Source organism: Acomys russatus, chromosome 25 (genome assembly GCF_903995435.1).
Source record: "Acomys russatus chromosome 25, mAcoRus1.1, whole genome shotgun sequence".
In the NCBI taxonomy this organism is placed as follows: domain Eukaryota; kingdom Metazoa; phylum Chordata; class Mammalia; order Rodentia; family Muridae; genus Acomys; species Acomys russatus.
In genome coordinates, this window is record NC_067161.1 from 41,336,038 (window position 1) to 41,362,209 (window position 26,172).

The 26,172-nt window shown below is 45.3% G+C and overlaps 1 protein-coding gene across 1 annotated transcript; it reads left to right on the plus strand.

Annotated features, from left to right (window-relative positions):
- The first annotated feature begins 368 nt into the window (after positions 1-368).
- Positions 369-26,172, plus strand: Gid4 (GID complex subunit 4 homolog). Its single transcript, XM_051167203.1, has 6 exons — positions 369-776; positions 7,900-7,959; positions 14,956-15,063; positions 18,310-18,411; positions 20,382-20,512; positions 25,500-26,172. The coding sequence occupies exons 1-6, from the start codon at positions 588-590 to the stop codon at positions 25,561-25,563; spliced, it is 654 nt and encodes a 217-aa protein (XP_051023160.1). The 5' UTR covers positions 369-587; the 3' UTR covers positions 25,564-26,172.

Consider the following 26,172-nt stretch of genomic DNA (forward strand, 5'->3'; position numbering starts at 1 on the left):
TCGCAGCTCCTGCGCACCGCTCTCCGCCCCCGTCAATCGGCATCACAAGCGTGCTTGCCCCGCCCCCTCCAAGCCGCGCTACCGGAAGAAAACTACAAGTCCCAGAGGGCCGTTCGCGCGCCGCGCCACGTGCTCTCTCCGTCTGCCAATGGGCGGGAGCGCCGCCTGAGTTTGCTCCCGCCTCTCCGGCGCGCCCGCGCCAATCGGAAGCGGCGGAGTGCGTGTGTGCGTGTGTGTGTGTGTGTGTGTATGTTTGTGTGTGTGTTTGTATGTGTGTGTGTGTGTGAGTGTGTGTGTGCGCGTGTGTGTGAGTGTGTGTGTGTATGTGTGTGTGTGTGTGCGCGCGCGCCAGCGCGAGGCCAAGTGGGGAGAGGGGACCTTGCTCAGGACGGGGAAACCCTGCTAGTAGGTCCCGGGGTCCAGGTGGCGACACGAGCGCTTGGTCAGCCGGCAGCGGGCGGGTGGTTCCCGAGCCCCTCCCCCGCGCGTGCGCGCCCTGGTCCGCCCTCCCCGCAGCCTCAGCTCCCGCGCGGCGGCGGCGGCGGTTCCTTCCCCCTCCCCCAGCCCTGGCTCCGGGGGACCCCGCGATGCCGGTCCGCACCGAGTGCCCCCCGCCGGCGGGTGCCTCAGCCACATCCGCGGCCTCACTCATCCCGCCGCCGCCCATCAACACCCAGCAGCCCGGCGTGGCCACCAGCCTGCTCTACAGCGGCTCCAAGTTCCGCGGCCACCAGAAGAGCAAGGGGAACTCGTACGACGTAGAGGTGGTGCTGCAGGTGAGCGCCGGGCGGCCAGGCCGGGCCCGAGGGCCTCCTCGCGGCGCTCACGGGCCCGGCCTGCCCTGGGCTCCTCGAGCCTTCAGCGGCAGAGCAGGCCCTCACTGCTGGGGCCTCCTGCACCCCGGCGCCTCCCACCGAGACCTGCCCGGCCGATGTCACACTCTCGAACCCTAGCCCTAACCCAACCCCTAGACTCCAAAGCCTGGAGCGGCCAGCCTCCTCCAGCCCCCACCCCACCCCCGAAGACTGGTGCCACACTTGGAGCCTTTGGCTCGCCCCGCTTGGGATCCGGAAGCACCCCCATGACTAGCTGTCCTTTAAAACCTGGCTCGGTTCTTTCCCAAGTCCCGTCCTCCCTTACACCAGCCACCCTCCCACCAGTCCCTGTCAGAGCCTGAAAAACACCCCATCGCCTTCCCCCAAACTGAGTCCCCTCCTGGGGGCGGCCAGTGTCAGATTCTCCCAAGAATGAAGCTCGTACCCTGACCACCCACTTCATCCTGAGAGTCAGGGACCTTGCTCCTTTGGAGAATCAACCACCCTACCGCTCTCGGGGAAGTGGGAACGGGGGTGGGGTGGGGTGGGGTGGGGGAGTGGGCCTCCCTCCCTTGGCTGAGACAACCCAGGCCATTCCTCGGTCCTTGGCTCCCCACAGACCAGGTACTCACACCACTTAGTGCTACCAGTACCAAAACCCTGCTTCGTTCAGGTTATGGCCACCCGCCCCAACACCAGGCTTCCTGACCCAGGCTTCTTTGCCTACGCTGCTCTGTGGCCCCTTCCCATGCCTGACCTGAACCTTGGTCAAGCTGCTTGCTATTGCTGGCTTCAGTGTTGCTGATTTTTATCTACACGGCTCCAGAGTTTTCCTCCCAGCCTCAGATGCCCAAGCACTGGGGAAATCTAACCCAGTTTTGTTTTGTGTCCACTTACCTCCCCCTATTTGACCTGGATATCTGAGTACCGGCTGCTGGCTGTCAGTCCCCGAACAACTTTGAAACTTCAGCTTTGTCTGCTCTGGGCCTTTCGTTTCCAGAACTTTACCTCTTTCTCTTTTTCTAACCAAAAATTGGTGAGGTGGCAATTTTTCTTTCATCTCCCCTCTCCACAATACTGTTCTTTTTAGATATTAAACTGCCTGCCTGAAGACCTATTTCCATTTCCATTTCCACCTTGTGTGTAGTTTCCTAATTCTACTTCCTAGGTTGTTCCCCAAATCTTGCTCCTTGACGAAGGTTTAGAGGTGACTGCTGCCTTGGGGCCCCAGTGAGATGCACAGCGTATATGTACACCCTCTACCACCGTTTGCTCTTTCTAATTTCCCATCTTGGATTCTTTTGAGCAAGTAGATCTCCCACTCCAAAGACATGAAAGTGGCTCCTTTCTTTTTGGGGGTGGGGGGAGTGTTTCGAGACAGGGTTTCTCTGTGTAATAGTTCTGGCTGACATGGAATTCACAATGATCCCCCTGCCCCTGCCTGCCAAGTGCTACCAGTACCAAAACCCTGCTTCGTTCAGGTTATAGCCCAGCAAGTTGCTCTCCTTTCTAACTGTAGCACACTCATCAGTCCTTTTCTTTCTTACCATTTGTGGGAATAGTTCTCTCCGATTTTTGATTGGGAAAACCATGCTCTCGTTTAGTGTAACCTGTTCCGTAAAGTTCTGTCATGCGCTATGGTATTTATCATCATTGGAAAACTGTAACTGAGTGATTTCAATTCTCATTACCTACTGTGATAATCGGGTTTTTTTTTTTCCTCCTTAAAATATGATAATATAGTATAAAAAGGTCAGGTTTTTTGTTTCAAATTCATTCAACTAGTCTGGAAGTGGGATCCCTGTATAGATCATGTTTGGAATGGCCCTGAATTTATGACCATCTGATTTCTGATATAATAGGGAAGTCTGTTCATTTCTGTGTGTTCATAGCGTGTTGGTGGCCTTGTGAACCAGTGGGAATGGTGATTGATTAGAAGCTTGGTTGATAGGTTTCAGGTAGCCCAAAATCCTTGTGCGGGATGACTAGTGATGGGGGCAGTTGGTGGTCATGCCAAGGAATGCTCCCCCAGTGAGCTTGTCATTGTGACCAGGTGGAAGTGTGGAACTATTATTTTATTATCTGGTCTTTCTTAGACTCAGCCTTCTGAGAACATGTCTTTCCTAATTCAACTTCTTTCCTGCTTTTCTTGTTTGTTTAGTTTAAAATGTTTTTAGGGAAACAAAATAATGTGGCAGCTAAAGGCATGGGCTCTGAAGTCAAATCAATGAAAAATATACCTGCTTGTTCTTTTTAAGTACTCTTATTGAGATATATTCCACCATATCACACAAAACTACTGCTTACCTATTCAAAGTGTACACTTAATGATTTTTAGGATACTCACAAAGTCGTACAACTATCACCTGATTTTAAAACATTTTATTGCCCCCAAAAGAAACCTTTGTACCCCTTAGCCATCACACATGTGCACACAGACACATGTGCGCCAATCCTAAACTAATCTTTTTTTCTTCAGATTTACTTATTCCTGGTGTGGTAGTATTCACCTATATTCCAAAACTCAGAGTCTGAGGCCAGAATCTGGGCTGTAGAGTGAGACCCTTTCTCAAAAACAAACAACCAACCTAGACTCACTTTCTACCTGTTCTGGACATGTAGAAATAAGGCCGTACAGTTATTTTTCCTTTTCTGGCTGGCTTCTTTAGCATAGCATGTTTTCAGAGCTCATCCATATCATCACATGTCAGTCTTGTTGCCCATTGTCAGCATTGCCTACATTTTGTTTAGCCATTGACTTTTAGGGTATTTCTACATAGGGGCTATTATCACTAATGCTGTTTTGAACATTCATATACAGGGTTTTTGTTTGGTTTTCAGGTGTGGATCTATTGCCTAGGTTAGTTTTGAAACCCTAACTTCAAGTGACCTTGCCACTTTAGCTGTCCCAAGTACTAGGACTATAGGTATGTACCACCAGCCCAGCTATATACAAGTTTTTTGGGGGTTGTTTGTTTGTTTGTTTGTTTGTTTGAGACAGGGTCTTTCTATGTAGCCTTGGCTGTCCTGGACTCACTTTGTAGACCAGGCTGGCCTCGAACTCACAGCGATTCGCCTGCCTCTGCCTCCCAAGTGCTAGAATTAAAGGCGTGCACCACCACACCTGGTTGTATACAAGTTTTCTATTTGCACATATATTTTCATTTCTCTTGAGTAAATGCTGATACCTAGAGGTAGAATTGCTGGGGTTTAAAGTATCTCTGAGTTTAATATTTTAGCAAACTACCAGTGGTTTTTAAAAGAGGTTACACCATTTTCTGTTTCCTCTGGCAGCATAGGAAGGCTCTAATTCTTCACATCTTTACAGACTCCTTTAACTATAGTGATCTCAGTGGGTATGAAATGGTATCTTGTGGTCTTAATAGAAATGTCTCAAAAGATGCCATATATCTTTTCCTGTACTTTAAGAGCAGTGGAGCGTGTGCACATGTGCCTACGAGGGCGTGTGTGCATGTGTGCTTCTGCACCTGGAGATGAGAGGTCTACATTAGGTAGCTTCCTCTGTTGCTTTCCACTTAGTTTTTGAGATAAGAGCTCTCCCTGAACCTGAACCTGAACCTGGCCTGACTGCTAGGGAATTCCAGGGATCCGCCCATCTCAGCCTCCCCAGCACTGGGATTACAGGCGTGCCTGACCTCACGTGGCTCTAGAATCTCCTACTTGCTTACCAAGCACTTTACCAACTGAGCCATCTCGACAACTCCTAGAACACTGGTTCTCAATCTTCCTAATGTTCATATTGTGGTGACCCCAACCATAAAATTATTTTGTTGCTATTTCCTAACTGTAATTTTGCTACTGTTATAAATTATAATGTAAATATCTGATAAATAGGATATCTGATATGTGATCCCTTTGGGGGTCTGACAGCTTCCCTCTGTGCCATCTTATAAGTCACCACCAGTAGTGTGAAACCCTGTGAAGAGTATGTAAAAAGAGCAGCCGTTGGACACAGCTGTGCTGAGAGGCCTCTTTCCTAAACACTTGCCTTGTTATTTTTCACATTGAGATGTTGACCCCTTCGTTGGTGAGAGCTATATGCATGTGGCTTCGTTTTAGTTCACTCATCATCATCAAGATCAATTTGGGCAGAATGGGAAAGATGTAGCTGAATGGAGGCCAAATAGAAATTCAAATTGTTGAGCATGCAGTGTACACTTCAATTATTAACAAATATTTCTCCCATCTGATAGCCTTTAGCTGTGAAAACCACAAACTGTTTTGAGCTCTATAAGAGCCTTGGGCTCAGAATGTCCATTAATAACAGCTTTTTTGCTGAGCCATGTGAGGGTGGACCAGCTGTGTCACCTAATTCCAATGCTAAGACCAGCAAGTGAAGACACTGAAATACTTTGGCTATTCTTGCATGGATTACCACTGAAGCCAGCACTCAGATGTGACAGCCCCTTGGCTTCATTGGAACCTCATTGCTTTAGTGCTGACTTATCTGGCTAACTAGGTCCATTGCAGTTCTTCAGGGCTGCCTTAATATTTTATTTGTATTAGAGATGGAAGTAAATCTCCACACCTGATAGGGAGGGCTGGAGAGCTGGCTCAGCAGCTGCTCTGTTAGAGGACTGAAGTGCAGTTCCCAGCTCCCATGTCAGGCAGCTCTGGGCAGCTATGACACCTCTGATATCTATCATGTGCACACACTCACATAGAGACCCATAGATATCATTAAAAATAATAAATTATTTCTTTTTTTAAAAGATTTATTTATTTATTATGTATACAGTGTACACCTGCAGACCAGAAGAGCGTGTCAGATCTCATTACAGATGGTTGTGAGCCACCCTGTGGTTGCTGGGAATTGAACTCAGGACCTCTGGAAGAGCAGACAGTGCTCTTAACCTCTGAGCCATCTCTCCAGCCCCCTTTTCTTAAAATCTGGTAGGTGCCACAAAACTTCTAGTTTCTTGAAGTGAGACCTCACTTAACACATGTTCTCCAAGTACCTCTGTCCTTTGCTTTGCTTTAATTCAGAAGTTAATAGGAAGTTTCAGAGTTTATCATAATTAGAGTCACTTTAAGTCATGAACTCTAAAACTCTGCCTGTTTGGGACATTGTCTATGGATTTGGGTGAAATTTACAAGTTGGTATGCTTCCAGCACCAAGCATCTATTTTGCATTTCAAAATAGCACTCATGGGGCTGGGGATGTAGTTCAGCTGATAAAATGTTTGCCTGATATGCACAGAGTCCTGTGTTTGATCCTTAGTACCACATAAGCTAAGCATGATGATGCACACATGTAGTCTGAGCACTCAGGAAGATCAGAAATTCATGTCTTCTCCACTACGTAGTGAGTCTGAGACCAGCCTGAGAGATCTTAGACCCTGTCTCCAAAGAAAGAAGCACACAGAATCAGAACCAGTGATGTACTGTCTGGCGTTCCTGCAGGGCTCCTGTGATGAGTACGTTCTGACTGTCTTTCTGGGCAGCCATCCTCAGCATTTTCTGTTCTATTTCTCTTTTTGGTCTCTTGGTAGCTGCCCTGAGACTGAATGTTGTTTGTTGTTATTCCCACCATGAGAGAATGGAAGAGACACTTGCTCCACGTGTGCCCACTCAAATGGTAGTGCTCCCTCAGAAGCACTTATATTTTTGGCCAGAACAGAGTCACTCGCTCCTCCACCAACAGCTCACAGGTCACACCACTAAGAATGGCCAGGCCTTATAAACAGGGCAGCTGCCAGAACAAAATTCAGTCCTGCTGGCATGGTTAAAAAAAAAAAAAAGTTGGTTAGGGAGTAGGCCTCTGGCAGTGTCTTAAGTAACCAATGACCTGTGGCTGCCCCTTCCTCTTGTTCTCCTGTCTCCTTTTTAGGAAACACAAGTCCAGGGGCTACGGATGGCTCAGCAGCTAAGAGCACTGCTGTTCTTCCAGAAAACCCAGGTTTGATTCCCAGCGCCCACATGGTAATTCACAACCATATGTAACTCCAGTTCTAGGGGATCTGGCATCCTCTTCTGGCTCCCACACACATCAAGCATACATGTGGTACAGAGACAAACATGGGAGCGAACCACTCCTATACATCAAAGCAAAACCTATAAGTCCAAGCCAGCACTAGAGAGGCAGAGGCAGGTATATTTCTGTGAGTTTGAGGCCATTCAACCTGGACTGTATGCTGATGACCTGTCTTTAAGAAAGAAAGAAAAAAAAAAAAAGTCAGCCGGGCGTGGTGGCACACTGCTGTAACCCTAGCACTCAGGAGGCAGAGGCCGGTGGATCTCTGTGAGTTCGAAGCCAGCCTGGTCTACAAAGTGAGTCTAACCAAGGCGACATAGAGAAACCCTGTCTTGAAAAACTATTTATGAAATAGGCAAAGCCAATGTTCACAATATGTTGGGTGGCATTCCAGTTCATAATTAAAATGCATTCCTCCTTCATAAGATGCTATTCTCAAATGTTCTGCTCATTTCATAGGGAAAGAATTCAAGATGGTGCTTTGGATCAATAAGAAGGCAGGAAAAGCTCTCCCAAGCCAGTGGCTGAGTAACAGAAAAATGGAAATGATCTAGCAAGACATTTTGAGTCAGAGATGGCGCTGGGTATACAAGTGGAAAGGGCCCTTGTGTTTAACAGTGCACAGTCTGCAGAGGAGGGAGAGATGTACAGAAAATGAACAAGCAGGCTGACTATTGGAATGGAACATTACTATTGAAATATTTGGCCAAAAGGTGTGAGAGAGGCCTGTGGTGATATTTAAGATTTATTTTTATTATTTTTAATTATGTGCATGTATGTCTGCATATGGTATGTGCCCATGGAGGCCAAAAAGGGATGGATCCTTTGGGACTAGAGGTGTAGATGGTTGTGAGCCACCTGATGTGGGTACTAGCAATTAAACTTGGATCCTCTGGAAGAGCAGCAAATACTTTTAACAACTGAGCCATTTCTCCAGCCCCTGATACAATTTTCATTGCCCATCAGAATTGAAGGTACCAAAGGAGGCTGAGGCTTGGGTTGTGCCAGGTGCTTGCTGACCACTGGCCTTACAGGATTTTTGAAGCATCCCCAGGGGCTCGGCTTTAACACTGTATCCTTTCTTGGCAGCACGTGGACACCGGGAACTCTTACCTTTGTGGGTACCTGAAGATCAAGGGCCTTACAGAGGTAAGTACTTCTTGCCAGATCTGGAATTGGAAAGTGAGTGGCTTGCTCAGCAGCTCAGAGAGTCCAGTACAGGAATCCCACGTTGAAATCCTTTAACTGTGTGGACCATGATACTGCAGTTTCGGCTGTCCATCTACAAATGGACAGTCAAAGTTTTTCCTCTCTGGTTGTAGGTGTGGATGAAATGAAGGCTTAGTGTGCACTCAACCACTGAGGTATACCCACAGCCCTCAAAAATCACAGCATAATTGATTAGTCTTTTTTTTTTTTTTTTTTTTTTTTACTGTTTTTTGAGACAGCCCAGGTTGACTTCCTCTGTCTCAACCTCTGGAATGCTAAGATTATAGCTATGTACTATCATGCCTGACAGTAACCCTTTTTTAAGAAAAAATTATATGGACTAGAGGAATGGTTCAGCAGTTAACAGTGCTTGTTAACCAGATTTCAGGTCACAGCACTCACAGCAAGCTGGCATCCAGTGCACTTTTTAAAAATTATTTTTATATAATATATATATATATATATATATATTTTTTTATATATATATATATATATATATATATATATATATATATATATATCTGGGTTTTGTCTGCATGTACATCTACAGACCAGAAAGAGGCATCAGGTCCCATGGGACTAGAGTTATAGCCACAGTTATAGATGGTTGTGAGGCACGATGTGGGTGGAGGGAATTGATCTGAGGACCTCCAGAAGAGTAGTCAGTGTTACTTAGCCACTGAGCCATCTCCCCAGCCCTCCAGTGCACCTGTATAAACCCACCTCCAACCTAGGCAGAGATCGAAGGATCACTGGAGCTCACTGGCTTCCAGCCTAACCAAGAAAACACAAACTTCAGGTTCAGGAAGAGACCCTGCCTGAAAAGACCATGTGCAAAATGATAGAAAAGGATGCTGATAGCCTTTTTTTGGCCTACAAATACACAAACCTGCATACACACTCTCTTACACGCACGAACAAAAATCTTGGTGGAACAGAAAATAAAAGGAACTAGAGAGATAGTAGTTAAAAGCCCTTGCAGATGACCCAAGTTTACTTCCCAGGACCCACATCAGACACCTCACAACCACTGTTAACGCCAGCTTCAGGGCACCCAGCACCCTCTTATGGACTCCATAGATACTTGCACACGTGTGGCATATATGCACATGCATGTGCATAGATAAAGAAAAATATAGATAACCTTCACCCTTATGAATTTAGTATTCTTTGAGATAGTCATCAATTATACAAGAACGAAGGTTTTTGAAGTTATTTAAATCTTGTGGTTTAGCCTGTTTTGGTGACACTCAGGAAACAGAAGCAGGAGGATCTCTTTTTGAGGCCAACCTGATCTACAGGGTGACTTCCTGGACAGACAGGTCTACAGAGAAACCCTGTCTTGAAAAACCTAAGTAAATTTTGTGGTTCATTGAAACAGTAAAAACAAGAGTCTAGTTTTCAGCCTAGTGAGTAAAAGTAGAGCGTTCTGTTCTCTAATTCTCAAGACTCCTGAAATTTAGGAGGCAAAGAAGAGCATCCTTTCCTTTCCATTAGTGGCCAAACAGGAAGAAGAAGGCTGCCTAACTGGCATTGAGTTCCCTGCAAGGAGTGAGGAGTGGCTGGGCACAGCCCTATTGCAGCTTCTCATGGCCTTCATTGCTTCATGTGATCCTGCTCGTCTAGCAGGACTGGGCTGGGCAGAACAGAGCTTGCAAACCTCAACTCAACCCTTTTCTGGATTTGTGAACTTTAATTTCTCAACTCTCTTCCTTTCAGCTCCTGCTTAAAGGAGAGTGAAAAACCCCTCTCTGCCTCATCAGATAACTTGTCTAAGTAGGGAGCATGTTAGAGTTAGCTGTATGTGAGAATGTGGCTCAAATGTAGAGTGGTGCTATGATGCCCACAGGCTCATCTGCTTGTCTGTGCTAGAGGCTGGAGTGAGGATTCCCTAGGAGTCTTCCCCATCTGTGGAAACACAGCCCATCAGAGAAGGACAGAAAGTGATAGTAAAAAAGCAGAGTGGGGGTGGGGGGCTCTGCTGTTATTTGTCCTAAGAGAAAACACGTAGTAAAACAGGATAAGCTCATGCTGGGCAGTGGTGGCGCATGCCTTTAATCCTAGCACTCAGGAGACAGGCAGGTGGATCTCTATAAATTGGAGGCCAGCGTGGTCTACAGAGTGAGTTCCAGGACAGCCAAGGCTACGCAGAGAAATCCTGTCTCGAAAAAACAAACAAAAAACAGGCTATGCTCAGCTCATAAGGCAGCCAGGGCATTTGTTCATAGAGTACAGGACATAACTCTTTAACTGAAACTAACAAAGTGTTTAATAATTTAGAACATTATAGCAGTAACTCCAAAGCCAATCACTTGGTTTATAGCAAACTGCTAAGAAATGGTAAGTAGCACTAGGAATCTGGGAACAGTACAGAGAAGTGCTGGCAGCTGAGAGCTCTTCCTAGAGCAAGTTTCCCTGAAGCTCTTCCGTGAGGGAGGGTGCTGTCATGGCCTTGAACGGGCCAGCCCACAGGGATTCATCTTCCCTGCCAAATCTCAAATCTGTAGGCAGAGGGGCCTGACTGAGCCAATGTCCTCCCAGAGTAGTCTGCTCAAATACAACACTGAATTGTGCCATGCTTTTGTGGGGCTCTTAGTAAAAGGTAGTTTATGGTCCAAGATGCTTAAGGCCTGAGCAGGCCACAGGATGCTTGTGATTCTTCCCCATTAATATGTTACAGTTTTACAGGCACACTCAACACATCATGTGTTTCATCCTTGTAAAGCATAGGTCTGGTGTTTGAAGCAGGCATTACTCTGTAGCCCTGTCTTATTTAGAACACACCATTGTAGCCCAGACTAGCCTCCAATTCATGATTATTCTGCCTTAGACCCGCGAGCACTGGGATGACAAGTATGCAGCACCACATCTGGATAAATTATATAATTCATTATTAGCTTTGGTATAGTCACAAAGTTGTACAACTGATAGCTTACTGAATTCTGAACCTAGTATGTCATAGCCATAATTAGCCCTATACAGAGAACTGTAACAAGCTGATTGAGTTTTGTACCTGTATTAGTTGTTTCTTTATGCCTTCTCATAATTGTTAAAGTATCAAATGTATCTGGAAGTCAGGGGCAAGTGGATCTCTGAGTTCCAGGTCAGCCTGGTCTTCACAGTTCGAGGACAACCAAGGCTACCCAGAGAGACCCTCTCTCAAAAAATAAAGTAATAGCTAGATGGTGATGGCACACACCTTTAATCCTAGCACTCGGGAGGCAGAGGCAGTCAGATCTCTGTGAGATTGAGGGTAGCCTGGTCTACAAACTTAGTTCTAAGACAACCAGGGCTACACAGAGAAACCCTGTCTCAGAAAAAAACCAAACATCATCATCATCATCATCATCATATGTCAGATGTATAGTTTGCATATTATTAATTATATGTTATAAGATATAATAAAATATCAAATGTACAGTTTATTTTAATTAAATTACATAAATGACTTGTTATAATAGTTGACTTTCTCAGCCAGGTAGTGGTGGCACACACCTTTAATCCCAGCACTCGGGAGGTAGAGGCAGGCAGATCTCTTTGAGTTCCAGGCCAGCCTGGTCTACAAAGAGAGTCCAGGATAGCCAAGGCTACACAGAGAAACCCTGTCTTGAAAAAAAAAAAAAAGTTGACTTTCTCTATATGCAGTGTGGTGTGTTGAAAGTTAAATTTGAGGTTATTTGCCACACATTCGCTGACAAAGCACATCTTTAATGTTTTAGGTGCTATTTTGAACTGAAGCAATCAGATCTGTAAAGAGTAGGCACGAAATTATGCTATCTTTGCATTTCTGATCCTAACAGCATGTAGGGTGTGTGGGAGCCCAGCTTCAAAGGGGAGATTATAATAAAGCCCTTCACTCACCCCTTAGTTGGATTTGGGAGGTCAGGCTGAGGTTGGTAGCACGGATGCAGACCACACCAACCAAATTCATAAGAGACTGATGTATAAACAAAGCATCTGTTCACTCTTTTTTGTTTGTTTGTTTGTTTTTGAGAGAGGGCCTCTCTCTGTAGCTTCAGCTATCCTGGGCTTGCTTTGTAGACCAGGCTGGCCTCGAACTCACAGCGATCCGCCTGCCTCTGCCTCCCGAGTGCTGGGATTAAAGGCATGTTCTACCACTGCCCAGCTTGCATCTATTCACTCTTAACTCAGTATTTGTTGACCTATTGCCAAATAATAAGCCCTCAGAAGGCACTTCTGCCTGGGCATCCGTAATGGGACTGCGGGGAGTTAGCTTGGAATTGGGAGGACTGATGAAGGAGTTGAGTGGCTACAGCCTGCACCTGCCTGGTCTCACCTCTTTCTCTTACACCTCTTTCTAATATCCTTCCTTCTGGTGGTATGTTTCTGGTGTGTGTGTGTGTGTGTGTCAGACAGACAGACAGACAGAGACAGAGAGTCTGTTTTGTCTCTTAAATTATCCTGAATTTGGCTTTATAGTCAGGTGCTCAGGGTTCTTGTACCATTCCCAAGAAATAATCGTTTTGGTGACTTCTGGCCATGATGGATCCGATTGATTGTCATTTATGGTGTTTGGGAGTGGGTGTGTTATAGTTACCTTCACGTGCTGCCTAATTTGTTTAAGAAGACAGATTAGTTTTTAACTTAGAGTAGATTTCTATTTAGGAAAGCCTCGTCTGTTTGTCTGTCTGTCTGTCTCTCTCTCTCTCTCTCTCTCCCTTTCTTTTCTTTTCAAGACAGGGTTTCTCTGTGGATATCCCTGGTGTCCTGGAACTCCCTTTGTAGACCAGGCTGGCCTCGAACTCACAGAGATCTACCTGCCCCTTGCTTCCCAAGTGCTGGGATTAAAGGCGTGCACCACCACAGCCTGGATCCCATCTCATTTCTTTAGTCTGTGTATATATCTGTATGAGAAACCCAGACCAGCACTGTTAGCATAGGAATTTGAGGTTTTGGAGGGTGTTAGATTTGTGTATTCTAAAGTTCGCTGTTAAGAAATGAAATGGAGGCTGGACATGGTAGTGCACACCTTTAATCCCAGCATTCAGAGGCAGGCAGATTGGATCACTGTGAGTTCGAGGCCAGCCTGGTCTGCAAAGAGAGTTCCAGGACAGCCCAGATTACACAGAGAAACCCTGTCTCTAACCACCACCACCCCCAAAAATGAAATGAAATGGGGCAGGTGTGGAGTTGGGTAGGTGTTTCTGTAGGCAAAGTGCCTGCTAAGACCCTGAGTTCAGATCCCTAGCACCTGTGTTTAGAAAACAAACAGTGGTCACAGTCATGCATGTCTGTAAGTCTAGTGCAGCCGGGATAGAAAGTAACAGGTCCCTGGAACTCGCTGGCCAGTCAGTCTGCCCAGTTGGTGAGCACTGAATTCAGTGAGCCCTGTCTCAAAAGATAAGGCCAGGAACAGTAAAGGAAGACACCCAGTCTCAATCTCTGGCCTCCATACACGTGCACACACACACACAAAGAAAAAAAGAGCAGAATCTGGAGTGTAGCTCAGTGGTAGAAAAACTTGTCTGTTGTGCATGTAAGGTCCTGGAGTCCACTTAGGTCTGCAAATTAAAAGCACACATTTGCAGTCGTGTCACAGATGACCTTAGTGTTTCATGGTGCCTCCTGAGTCATGGGCCTGTGCAGTGTTGTTCAAGAGGGTCTTTGTACTTAGAGAAGAGGCAAAACTATCAGAATGGGTCTATTTAATTAAAATTTTTTATTTATACATTTAAAGTATATAGGATGGTTTTCCTATACACGTGTCTGTGCACCACATGTGTGCCTGATACCACAAGGTCAGAAGAGGGCATCAGATCCCTTAGACTGGAGTTACTTAGAGGTGTGAGCTACTACATGGGCGCTGGGAATTGAACCTGGGTCCTCTAATGGAACAGCATGTGCCCTTCATGGCCAAGCCACCTCTCCAGTCCCACCTTATTTTTTTTCTTAACAATTATAACAGTTCAATTTTTGAAGTAGCTTCTTTATGAATAGTTGTGATTTTTGCATTGCAGACATGGTTACATGTTTTTTCTTACACAAATTGACAAGATCAACTACAGTACTAACATACCATGCATATGATAGATATGCATAGATGTGATAGAAGTAAATGTTTTTCTAGTGTTTCTGAGACATTTCTTCCAAAGATGTTTTCAATCCTGAAAACTTCAAGAATAGGTGTAAAGCTGGGTATGGTGGCACATATCTGTAATTCTATTACTTGGGAGGCAGAAACAGGCTAATCTCTGTGAGTTCAAGGCCAACCTGGTTTACAGAGCAGGTTCTAAGCCAGCCAGGGATACATGGTGAGACCCTGTCTCAAACAAAAAGAAAAAAAAAAAAACACACAAGTATAAACGAGGGGCAAGGAAGTTTGGGGGTATGTGAAGTGTTGGCCTGGGGTCGAGGGAGACTCATCTCTCAATACCAACTTTGGGGCCTTTTCTCAGGGTGCACCCCAGAAAACAGCATGAGGAGTTGCACTTTGCTTTGACTGTACAGTGTTTAGAGTTTACTTATGGTAGACAGCACCCAGATTCTTTTCTGAGAGACTGGAACATAGCAGTTATGGTCAATAAGGAGTTCTTTTTCTGGCAAAGTCTCCAAAGCCCAGAGCCCTTCACTATCTGAGCAGCTAAATTCAAAGTTATATCCAGAGCCTGTTGGCAGCTCAGTGGATCTTAACAGTGCATGGTATGTTAGTACTGTAGTTGATCTTGTCAAAGTATTAGAAAGAAGTTATCGAAAGACTCTTATCTCTAAAAGGTGAAAATAAACAGGAAGCACATCTTTGAGAAGCCTCAGCAGGACCAAGGTAAAGTGCTCATTCAGTGTCTGGGTGTGTAGCTTAGTGGGAGTGAAATCACTCCACATGTGTGGAGCCCTGGGTTCAGATGGAGACAACATACTGCACACAAACAACAGAAGTGCGCATTTAATGTCTTGCTTGGATATTTGCTTTTGCTGTAGGAGTATCCGACCCTTACGACCTTCTTTGAAGGAGAAATAATAAGCAAAAAACACCCTTTCTTAACTCGGAAGTGGGATGCAGATGAAGACGTTGATCGGAAACACTGGGTGAGTAAGGCTGTGCTCTGCCTTGGGTAGCAAAGACATCTGGAGAACTGGCAGGCCTGGACCCAGGGCCTTGGTCCCAGCAGGAGTTAGTCAGAACCTATTCCTCCGTGAGTCACAGTTGCTCCAGGTCTGCCAACCCTTTTCTTAAATACCAGGTAATGAGAACAGTCTGTCAGTCCACTCATGGCTCTGTGGCTGTCAGAACCCGGGCAGTGTCCCCTGTTCAGCCTATCCTTTATCTACTGTTTGTTCCCAGTCACCTCTATATGGTGAAACCCATGGAGCAGGTAGCAGTTGCCTCATGCTCTGGATGGCCTGCAGTGGAGATGTGCTTCCTGAAACCCAGCAAGGGCAGACGCGTTGCTTCTTTGTGTCCATCCCGATAGACTCAGGGAGGGCTTAACCTACACCAGCCAGACACTCCTGAGAAATTCAGATTGCCTGTCCTTAGTGGTCACATGCAGCAGTGTCCTTATTCCCCAGTGGTGAGTATGTCAAAACAATTGGGTTACTGCCATGGGGTCTTTTCCCTGTTTTATGTTTGGGTCAAAAAGTTGTTCTTTGTCCTGTCACACCAGCCTTTGGCTTAGTCCATCATTGCGGGTGGGGAAGGGTGCTTGTTCGCTTATTTTGAGATAGGATCTTCTGTAACTCAGACTGGCCTGACAATCTCAGTGATCCTCTTGCCTCAGCCTCCCAAGTGCTGCAATAACAGGTGTATGTCATCATATCCAGCTGGTTTTTGCTTTTTGAGATAAGGTCTTGCTATGTTTATCTAGAGTTGATGGTGTGGGATAATACCTGTGCTACACTTTCCTGTTGTAGCCTAGAGTCAGGCATGCTGCTGCCCTCTCAGATTTATCTGAGCTGGGGCCTTTGTCAAGTCAGGATTCTATATGCTTCGTGTCTTTATGACAATATTTATGACTTAGCATATCAGACTATATATAGTGCTTTGGTTCCTGTGTGTGTTATGCTCTCACTGTTGGCTTTATTTCAGATGTTTTCTTACAAAGTGTGTGCTTACTTTAAAATTTTAAAATATTTGAAAAAACAGACTAAAATGGAACAGTCTGCAATAATGATGCATAGCACTAAGACAGATGCTGACTTCATCTTGACCATGTCTTAGGTCCTTTTGTATCTGAGGTTGCACTTTGTATATTCAACTGATTGTAGGTTGAAAATGTTTGAGGAAAGTAACTCATTGATTCTCCTTTGCAATACAAGGAAATGTTAGTAAAACATGTTCTATCTCAGACTGAGGAGATGGCTCAGCAGTTAAGAGCACCTATTGCTCTTCCAAAGGACTCAGATTTGGTTCCCAGAATCAAGTGGCAGCTTACAACTGTCTGTAACTCCAGTTCCGAGGGCTATGACACCCTCTTCTGGCCTCCTTAGCACACACATGGTGCACATACACACATGCAGGTAAAACACCTACACACATAAAATAAAAATGAAAGTGAAAAAAAATATTGCCAGGTATGGTAACATAGAGAAAATGAGGGTTTTTGCGGGGGCGGGGGATGGATTGTGTGGTTGATTGGTTTTTTGAGACAGGGTTTCTCTGTGCAACACTGCCTGTCTTGGAACTAGGCTGGCCTGGAACTCACAGGGATCCACCTGCCTCTGCCTCCTGAGTGCTGGGATTAAAGACTTGTCTGTCTGTGTGTGTGTGGGGGGGTGGGGAATTGCCCCCTTCCGGTTGCTACCTGAATAGCTGACACAAGAACCTGCTCTTCTGATTGGATAGGCACTCATTCTTTCAATTTGTTGTGTAGGCAGCTCTTAAACTTAGAATACTCCTGTCTCAGCCTCCCAAGTGCTGTAATTATACATGTCTACTACCACGCCTAGCTCGGCCATACTGTCACAAAGCGGCTCAAATTGACTCTTCTTTAGTTTCGTTTGGTTTGTTGGCTTGGTTTTGTTGTTGTTGTTGTTTTATTTGTTTTTATTTATTGTTTTATGTGTATGAGTGTTTTACCTGTATGTATATGGGTAGGTACTGGGAACCAAACCTAGGTCCTCTGCAAAAGCAACAAGTACCCTTAACCACTGAGTCAGCTCTCCAGTCTTATTCTTTGTTTTTCAATTTATTTTTTATGTCTGTGCACATTTAAAAAAAAAAGTATTTGGTACCTGTGTGAGAAGGCATGGGTATGTGTACATATAGCCAGAGGTCAACACCAGGTATCTTCCTCTATAGTTCTATACATTTTTGAGACAGTCTCTCTCTAAACGGAGAGCAGTTCTAATATTATAGGTATACACACTTTTCCTGGCTTTTATGTGGGTGATAGGGACCGAAACTCAAGGCAGGTTCTTGTGCTTACACAGCAGGTACTTTACCAACTGGGCTGAGATGGCTCAGCCCCTTTGTTTGGATGAGGCGGGTTTCTCTATGCAGCCCTGGCTGGTCTGGAACTTGCTATATAGACCAAGCTGACCTTGAACTCAGAGATTCTCCTGACTCTGCCTCCCAAGTACTAGAATTAAAAGTACATACTAAGCCGGGCGTGGTGGCGCACGCCTTTAATCCCAGCACTCGGGAGGCAGAGACAGGAGGATCCCTGTGAGTTCGAGGCCAGCCTGGTCTGCAAAGTGAGTCCAGGACAGCCAAGGCTACACAGAGAAACCCTGTCTCGAAAAACCAAATAAATAAATAAATAAAAGTACATACTACCATGTCCAGCACTGTTTGTTTTTTAAAGACAGTGTCTTATGTAGTCTAGGCTGGCCTTGAATTCCCTGTGTACCTTGAGATTAGGTTGAATTCCTGGTTCTCCTGCCTCCAAGCTCCCCAGTACTGACACTCACCATGACTATCCTTGCCCCTCTGGTTTTTGTCTTGTTTTGTTTGAGACAGGGTCTCATTATGTAGCTCTAGCTGTCCTGAAACTATGTAGACATGGCAGGCCTCAAACTCACAAAGATCTACCTGTCTGTGCTTTCTGAGTTTTGGGATTAAAGGTGTTTGCCACCATTCCCGGCTCCATTCTGTATTTCTTTGCTAAAATCCCACTAACACATTTTACCTTATATGTTCTGATAGTAGGGTGTTCTATAACTGCACCCATTCCCACCCTTTTGACTTTATCTTCTGCTGTGTTTACTGGGTGCATAATCAAGTAGTGCCCTGTCCACTTAGCAGTCCTCTCTACAAGTCATTACGAGTCATGAGCTCAGCTGTCCATCTTTCCTCATGTGGATCAATGAGATTCTTTTTTGTCTTATTTTTAGGGCAAGTTTCTGGCTTTTTATCAGTATGCAAAATCATTTAATTCAGATGACTTTGATTATGAAGAACTGAAAAATGGGGATTATGTCTTCATGAGGTGGAAGGTAAGGTTCTGCCTAGGCCATCTCCTCAGACTCCCGTGCGTGGGTCCTAGAGTACCCACACACACTTCCTCTTGCAGGTTATGGCTCCCTCGTAGGGGCCTCTATAACAGGTGCTTTCATCACTGTGTGTCTTGATGGCAGGGTCCCTACACACTTGTAAGCAGCAGTTGTGTGATGGCTCCAGAGCACATCTTGGGTGAGCTGCTTATGCTGTTTAGTGGGCAGTGGGCATATTCATGCCGTAGGCACCCATAACCAGTATCCTCTTCCTCTCATTCTCCCACCCAAGAATCCTGTGAACCTCTAGAATGAGTCATCCAAGTGTTCTGGGGACTCAGGGAAACTTTGCTTGAACTTAGTCATCCCAGCGTCCTATTCCTACCACGAGGTTAAAACGCCATCAGAGTGACTGCTCTCCAGCCACATCCTCTACCCAATGCCTCTGCTTCCAGCTGCTCAGGAAATGAGGGACCAGGAATGGAGCACCAATCCTCTCCTCCTTGGCCCTTGGCTCCTTCTAGTCTTTTAATGGATTGGCCTTTGCCTGAGAGTCCTATGCGTCTGTCACTATGGCAGTATGTATGCTATCTACAACCACAGGAATGCAAATCCATATAGCAAGTCTGTGAAAGAACTTTTGGGAACACTTGCCTACCTCCAGTCCCCACTACCTTGTCTATATGGAGAAAGAAAGCTTCCTAAATATGAAACATTATAGTTTTCATAAAGACCAGGCATCTAAAATGGCCATTTGCTGTGTATGCTTTGTGTGGCTGCTCATTTGGGAAGTGGCATGTCATTTCCTCAGTAGACAGTCACAGGACAGCATACACTGAGCTTCCCTCTCCAGCCCGCTCCACCATGGGAAACATGCCAGTGAACCCTCTAAAGCACTTGCACTTGTGTTTATATTAATTTTTCCCCCGTGCTGAGGATGTAACTTGCTCAGGGTTTGCACATGCTAGGCAAGTGTTCTACCACTAAGCTAGACCTCAGCCCTAAATGAAACTTAAAAGTTATATTTGAAAGTTAAATAAAGCAGAAAAGAATGTCCTTTAAAAAAAAAACTAGAGAGAGCCAGGCATGGTGGCACATGCCTTATTCCCAGCACTTAAGAGGCAGATCAATGCGAGTTCAAGGCTAGCCTGGTCTACAAAGTGAATCCAGGACAGCCAAGGCTACACAGAGAAATCCTGTCTCAAAAAACAAACAAGAAAACGAGCGGGGTCGGGAGTATAGTTTGTGGTATGCCATTTGTCCAGCGTACAAAATGTCTGGGTTTCATCCCAGCGTTGGAAAGTAAATAAAAAGTAGTTTGTTAAAGCACTGGAGTTGTCTCCATACAATTTCTCTTAGAGTACCACACGTGGGATTTTGGTTCACCTGAGCCCTGTGGTTTCTGACAGGAGCAGCAACATAGCCTTTCACTGTTCGTTGCCAGTTCAGATGTCAGATTGCCTGTATTTGTAATGTGCCTGGCACAAATGGCGCTATTCTTGTGGCTTTTACAAGGGTGGAGCTTTGGTGAGATATGATAGGGACTCTTCTTACCTCAGAGTTACCACAGACTGCAATAAATGTGACTTCTTATTAGAGGTCATAAGAACCCAGTAATCGTTCCTGGGAACCAGAACTGAAATTTATTCTGTCACTGGTCTCCAAGAGTTGGATGGACAGACAAGTTGGCAGGAAAGTAGTATTGGATGGTCTGTTAGATCTCTAGCTACGGTCCCGTCCCTCTTCGGCATTGCTGATCCTGCGGGCTCTCCACAGTAGGTAGGACACTACAGTAACATGAGCAGCACCCCAAAACCAGGCAGAGACCCAGCAGTTGAATAGAACCATGTAGTCATGAGTTTGTTGTTGGTGGTGGTTGGTTTGGGTTTTTTGTGTTTATTTGGTTGTTTGGTTTTCTAGCAGTCTTTAGAACCCTCTAGTGTCTTACTGACTGATCCCATATCTGTGTGCAGGAACAGTTCCTGGTCCCAGACCACACAATCAAAGACATCAGCGGTGCTTCCTTTGCTGGCTTCTATTACATCTGCTTTCAGAAGTCAGCAGCCTCCATAGAGGGCTACTACTACCATCGAAGTTCAGAATGGTAAGGACCTTGTGGCCAGTGCTGCAGCAAAAATTGCCCTCAACTCCAGCCATCATATCTGAAAAGAGGTTCTTTCAGTCTACCTCTGTCCAAATACCATACTCTGTGTGTGTGCTGAGGCCATTTAGATGATATCACATGAAACAGGGACTCTTATCTAGAGTGAAGTAAATGAAGCCAAAGTGGGTATTATGTAAAGATACCATTTCTAAATAGTTACAGTCTTTAGATTTTTTAAATTTTAATGCGTATGTATGTTTTTTCTGCATGTATATGTGTATACTACATGTGTACCTGGTGCCTGAAGAGATCAGAAGAGAGCATTGGATCCCCCAAGAACTAGAATTATGAATGGTTGTGAGCTACCATGTGGGTGCTGAGGACCAACCTGAATCTCTCCAACCCCATTTCTGTGTGTCTCTGTCTCTCTCTCTGTCTCTGTCTCTCTCTGTGTGTGTCTCTTTCTCTGTCTCTCTCTCTGTATATGTGCGTGTGTGTGTATGTGTGTGTGTGTATATGTGTGTTAGTGGGACAGAGCTAGGTAAGTAAGTACTCTACCACTGAGCAGCACCCAGTATATACTTTAAGGCAGTCTCACATTTTCAGGACTGATTACCTCAATCCTGATCACTTAATATTTATTCCTTACAACTGAGCAATAACTCTAGTCGCTTACGGATACAGCTGCCATTTCGTCTCGTGCACTTGATCTTGGTCTGTGCGGGGCTGTGAGCGTCTGCCTCCCTCCCTACCTTACGTTCCTCCAAGGTTACAGACAGAAGGCCACCTCAAGTGCTGGCTTCAGCCACTTTTTAGGGGACTCTCATGCCTCCTTGCTGTACTTTGAGGATTAGCTATACCAGCTTCTTTCTTTGAAAGTAGAACATTGGGCTGGAGAGATAGCTCAGCAGGTAGGAGCACCTTATGCTCTTCCTGAGGACCCAGGTTCAGATCCCTGAACTCACATGGCAGCTCACAAGTGTCTGTAACTCCAGTTCCAGGGGATCTGATGTTCTTTTCTTACCCACATACACGTAGTGCACATGAATTCACACAGTTTCACACACATAAATAAAAGTTAAATAGAATTTTAAAAAATAAGCTAGGTGGTGGTAGTGCACACCTTTAATCCCAGCACTCGGGAGGCAGAGGCAGGTGGATCTCTGGGTTCGAGGCCAGCCTAGTCAACAGAGTGAGTTCCAGGACAGCCAAGGCTACACAGAGAAACCCTGTCTCAAAAAAACCAACAAACAAAAATTTTAAATAAAATGGAACACTATTTCCTTTCATATTTTTTATTATTATTACTATTTGCTGACTTGCCTAGATCGATTCAAATTCTTTGCAGGTGGCTTTCAGTAATTGTTCTGTTTTTAAAAACTTAGTAATCCTATAATACCTGACCTTTGTGTCTGGTACCTCACTTAGCAAATGCTTTGAGGAATCACTCCTATCATAGCATGTGTGGGGGTATTTCTTTCTTTCTTTCTTTCTTTCTTTTCGTTGTTGTTGTTGTTGTTGTTGTTGTTGGACAAAGTTTCACTATATAGTCCAGGATGACCTAGAACTTGTGTAGATCTCTCCACATCTGCCTCCTGGGTACTGAGCTAACAAGCGTGCACTACATCATAATGAGGGTTTCTATTGCTGTGATGATCATGACCAAAAGCATTTTGGGGAGGAATGGATTTATTTAACTTAAACTTCCATCTCACATTTCATTATCAAAGGCAGTCAGAGCAGAAACTCAAATGGGTAGAAACCTAGAGGCAGGAGCTGATGGAGAGGCCATGGAGGGGTGCTGCTTACTGGCTTGCTCCCCGAGGCTTGCTCAGCCTGCCTTTTTTTTTTTTTTTAATAGAACTCAGGACCGCCAGCTCACATATGGTACAACCTACAATAGACTGGCCCTTCCACATGAATTACTAATGAAGAAACCATCCTATAGGCTTGCCCACAGCCAGATCTTATAGAGGCATTTTCTCGCTTGAGGCTCCCTCCTCTCGTGACTCTAACTTGTGTCAAGTTCACATAAAACCACCCAGCACAGTCACCATATTATTTTCATTACCAAGTTCTCGATTGCTGTGCATACAGGTGTGTGAGTTTCTGGGTTCCTCTGCTTTGGGCATATATGGCAAGGAGAAGTGCTGAGTTAGATGTAACTCTGTATTTACCACCCTGAGGAACTGCCAGACTTCTCTACATAAGCACCACCACGTGACGTTCTTACCAGCAAGATTTGAGAGCTTCAGTTTTTCCATGTCATTTCCAAAACATGTTGGCAAGTCTTTATAGTTACCCAATATGGCATGAAGAAGTTATCTCATAATTTTAGTGCTGCATATTCCTAATAACTAGTGCACAGTCTTTTTGGACTTTTGTCATTTTTAAAAAGATTTATTTTTATTTTTTATTGTATTGTACATTTTTGCATATGAGTGAAAATGTCTGCAAAGGCCAAACAGTTGGATGCCCCAGAACCAGAGTTACAGGTTATTGGCAGCAACCCCAACATGGGTGCCAGAAATAGAACTCAGGTCATCTGTAAAAGGAATATATGCTTGTAACCACTGAGCCATCTTTCCAGCCCCTCATTTAACCTTTCTTCTATTATCTATCTATCTTGTGTGGTGTGGGAGTAGTAGGTGTGTGTGTTGTGTGGTAGCATGTATGCCACACAAAGTCTGGGCTCTCTCCTTCCATCATGTTGGTCCCAGGGAACCAGGTTCACACTGAGCCATCTTGCTGCCTTTTTTAACTTAAAAGGTTTGTTTTATTTGATAAGTGTATGGCTGTTTTGCCTGCATGTATATCTGTACACCACTTGCATGTCTGGTGCCAGTGGAGGCCAGAAGAGGGCACTGCATCTCCTGGAACTGGCTGTGAGCTGTCATACCATGTTAGGAACCACACCCCAGTGCTCTTATCTGCTAAGCCATCTTTCCAATCCTTGCCATCCCTTCTAAATTTTTTTTATATTATTTGTCTGTGTGTGTGTGTGTGTGTGTCATAGTGTTCATGTGGAGGTTAGAGGACCGCTTTGTGGAGTTGATTCTCTCTTTTCACTTCTATGTGGGTTCAAATTCAGGAATCCAGGCTTACATGGCAAGCAGCGTTACCCACAACGCCATCTTACTGGCCTCATAGTCCTTTCTTGAATTGTTTTTCTTCTAGTGCTGGAGTATAACCCTTGGGCCTCAAGCATTGTAGGCAAACACTGCTACTAAGCTACATCCTCAGCCCATGTTTTAAAGTATATATTAGAAATAAGCTGCTTTCCTCTGTTCTTCACTGTTATGTGAAACAAGAGAGAGAAAGCTAACCAGCCAGGCGTGGTGGCGCACGCCTTTAATCCCAGCACTCGAGAGGCAGGGGCAGGCGGATCGCTGAGTTCGAGGCCAGCCTGGACTACAAAGTGAGTCCAGGACAGCCAAAGCTACACAGAGAAAAATGAAAAGAAAAAAGAAAGAAAACTCACCTTCTTGGCACTAAATAAAACGGGCCCAGGAGTTAGTCCTATATTTGGACTGACCATCTCGTTCCTGATCCTCTGAGAGCACCTACTGATGGGAGAAACAAGCACCTCCTGATCCTCTGGCATCCAAGCTTATAGCCATGCTCCAGGAAGTAAGAAGCAATTGAGAATGGAGAGCAATTCAAAGCAAGCTCTGAGGGGTCCCTCCAGTATCTCTTTGGGTTCTATGAGAATTGGAATATTCTTTACTCTGCATGAAGTTATTCCACAGCACCACCCACTGCTGTTCTTTAAACACAAACACAGACTTACAGGTAGGAGAGGAGTGGTGAACTCCACCTCATCCTGGAGTTTATTCAGGTCCTGTTTCATGTTCTTTTGTTTTATGAACCTAGGACCTAAGCTACATTTGTGTGTGTGTTTGTAGACATAGTTTACCTAACTGAACTGAAGTAGCCAGGAACTTGTGATTCCCCTGTTTCAGGCTCCCTAGTAGCTAGGATTACAGACCTGTACCTCCAGGCCTGACTTGAGGTGGTGGTGTTGTTGTTGTTGTTTCAGACAGGTTCTCACTATGTAGCCCTGGCTGACCTGGAACTCTGTATACACCAGGCTGGTCTCAGACTCATAGAGCTCTACCTGCTTCTGCCTCTCACCTGCTGGGATAAAGGCTGCGTCTCCAAGACAGCCAGGGCTATACAGAGAAACCCTGTCTCAAGGGGTGGGGGAAAGGCTATGCCACCATGTCCAGCCTTAGGGTCCTGTTTTTGTGATTTATGTTATATTTGTTTCCTGATTAGAACAGATTACCTAAAAGCAATTCTTATGCATGGTGGAGCAACAAAAAAAGGACAGAGGGAACTAGCTAGGTACAACTTGCCATTTGTAAGATGAGTTAGTAAAGCCAGACATAGTGGTGTGCACCTGTACTCCCAGCTACTTGGGAGGCTGAGGCAGGTAGCTTGCTTGGTTATAGGAGTTCAAGTCCAGCCTGGCTTGCATAATGATACCCTATTTTAAAAATATAACAGGATGGAGTTCTAGAGAGATGGCTCAGCAGTTAAGAGCACTTGCTGTTCTTCTAGAGGACTTAGGTTTGATTCCCAACACCACATGGTGGCTCACAATCATCTTTAATTCCAGTTCCAGGGGATGTTTTTGCCCTCTTCCATCCTCCACAGGCACCAGGCACACACGTGGTATACACATGTGCACACAAAAAAAGAAAACAAACATATCAAGGCCTGGTGGCACATATGTTTAATCTCAGCACTCAGGAGACAGAAGCAAATGGATCACTGTAAGTTTGAGGGCAGCCTGGCCTACATTGGGAGTTCCAGGCTAGCTAGAGCTACATAGTGAGACCCTACATTTATATACATAACTAAGAATGGCTTAGCACCTCAATCTGAGTATAATTGGCAGGGACTCTGGGTGGAGTTAGTTCTCCAGACTCCTCGGTTCTGGATACCAAGAAAACTTTTTCATCCTATGTCTTCCTCTTGGCAGGTATCAGTCCCTCAACCTGACCCATGTTCCTGAACACAGTGCACCCATCTATGAGTTCCGGTGACAGTGGTTCAGAACAGCAGCCAAATAAAACTGAACTTGGCAACAAAGAGCTTTGCCGAGGAAATTATGTACCTGCCAGAACCAGGAGAGGTGTGTTCCTGTTTCTTCACGAGCAGACTTCATCAGAAAGCATGAATGTTAAGGATCCAAGGAGCATGGCCAACCTGCAGGCAGGCAGAGGGAGTTCTCCACCTCCCACCCTCCTTCCTCTCTGTGGCATTGTGGTCACCATCTGTTTCTGAACAATCTTAAATGCACTTTCCTTCCTGCACAGCTAACTTCTGCATCACTGAAATGCCATCTTTCCTCGGTCAGCCTCTAGCCGAGTGGAAGGTCAGCTCCTGGGTCACCTCAGCCTTGGTGCTCAGTGGTCCCTACCCAGGCCCTACACCTTCCCCAGTTGCTTGTTTGGTAGCCCAAGGAAAGGCAGAGCCCAGCATCTTGTGCCCCAGAGCTCTATGTGAGGAGTTGTCTGGGCCCAGCATCTACCACCAGTGAAATGAGGTGGGGACCCTGGTAGGTCTCATCAACGTTTGGTTCCAGTTTGGATGTCTTGTGGGGCCAGTAGCTCTGCTGAGCCCTGTAACTCAACACTGCAAGACTTGCATGT

Coding starts and splice junctions, on each gene's coding strand:
- Gid4 (XM_051167203.1), top strand. CDS start 588: ATGCCGGTCCGCACCGAGTGCCCCCCGCCGGCGGGTGCCTCAGCCACA. Junction 7,960..14,955: donor AGATCAAGGGCCTTACAGAG/GTAAGTACTTCT, acceptor CTTTTGCTGTAG/GAGTATCCGACCCTTACGAC. Junction 18,412..20,381: donor ATGTCTTCATGAGGTGGAAG/GTAAGGTTCTGC, acceptor ATCTGTGTGCAG/GAACAGTTCCTGGTCCCAGA.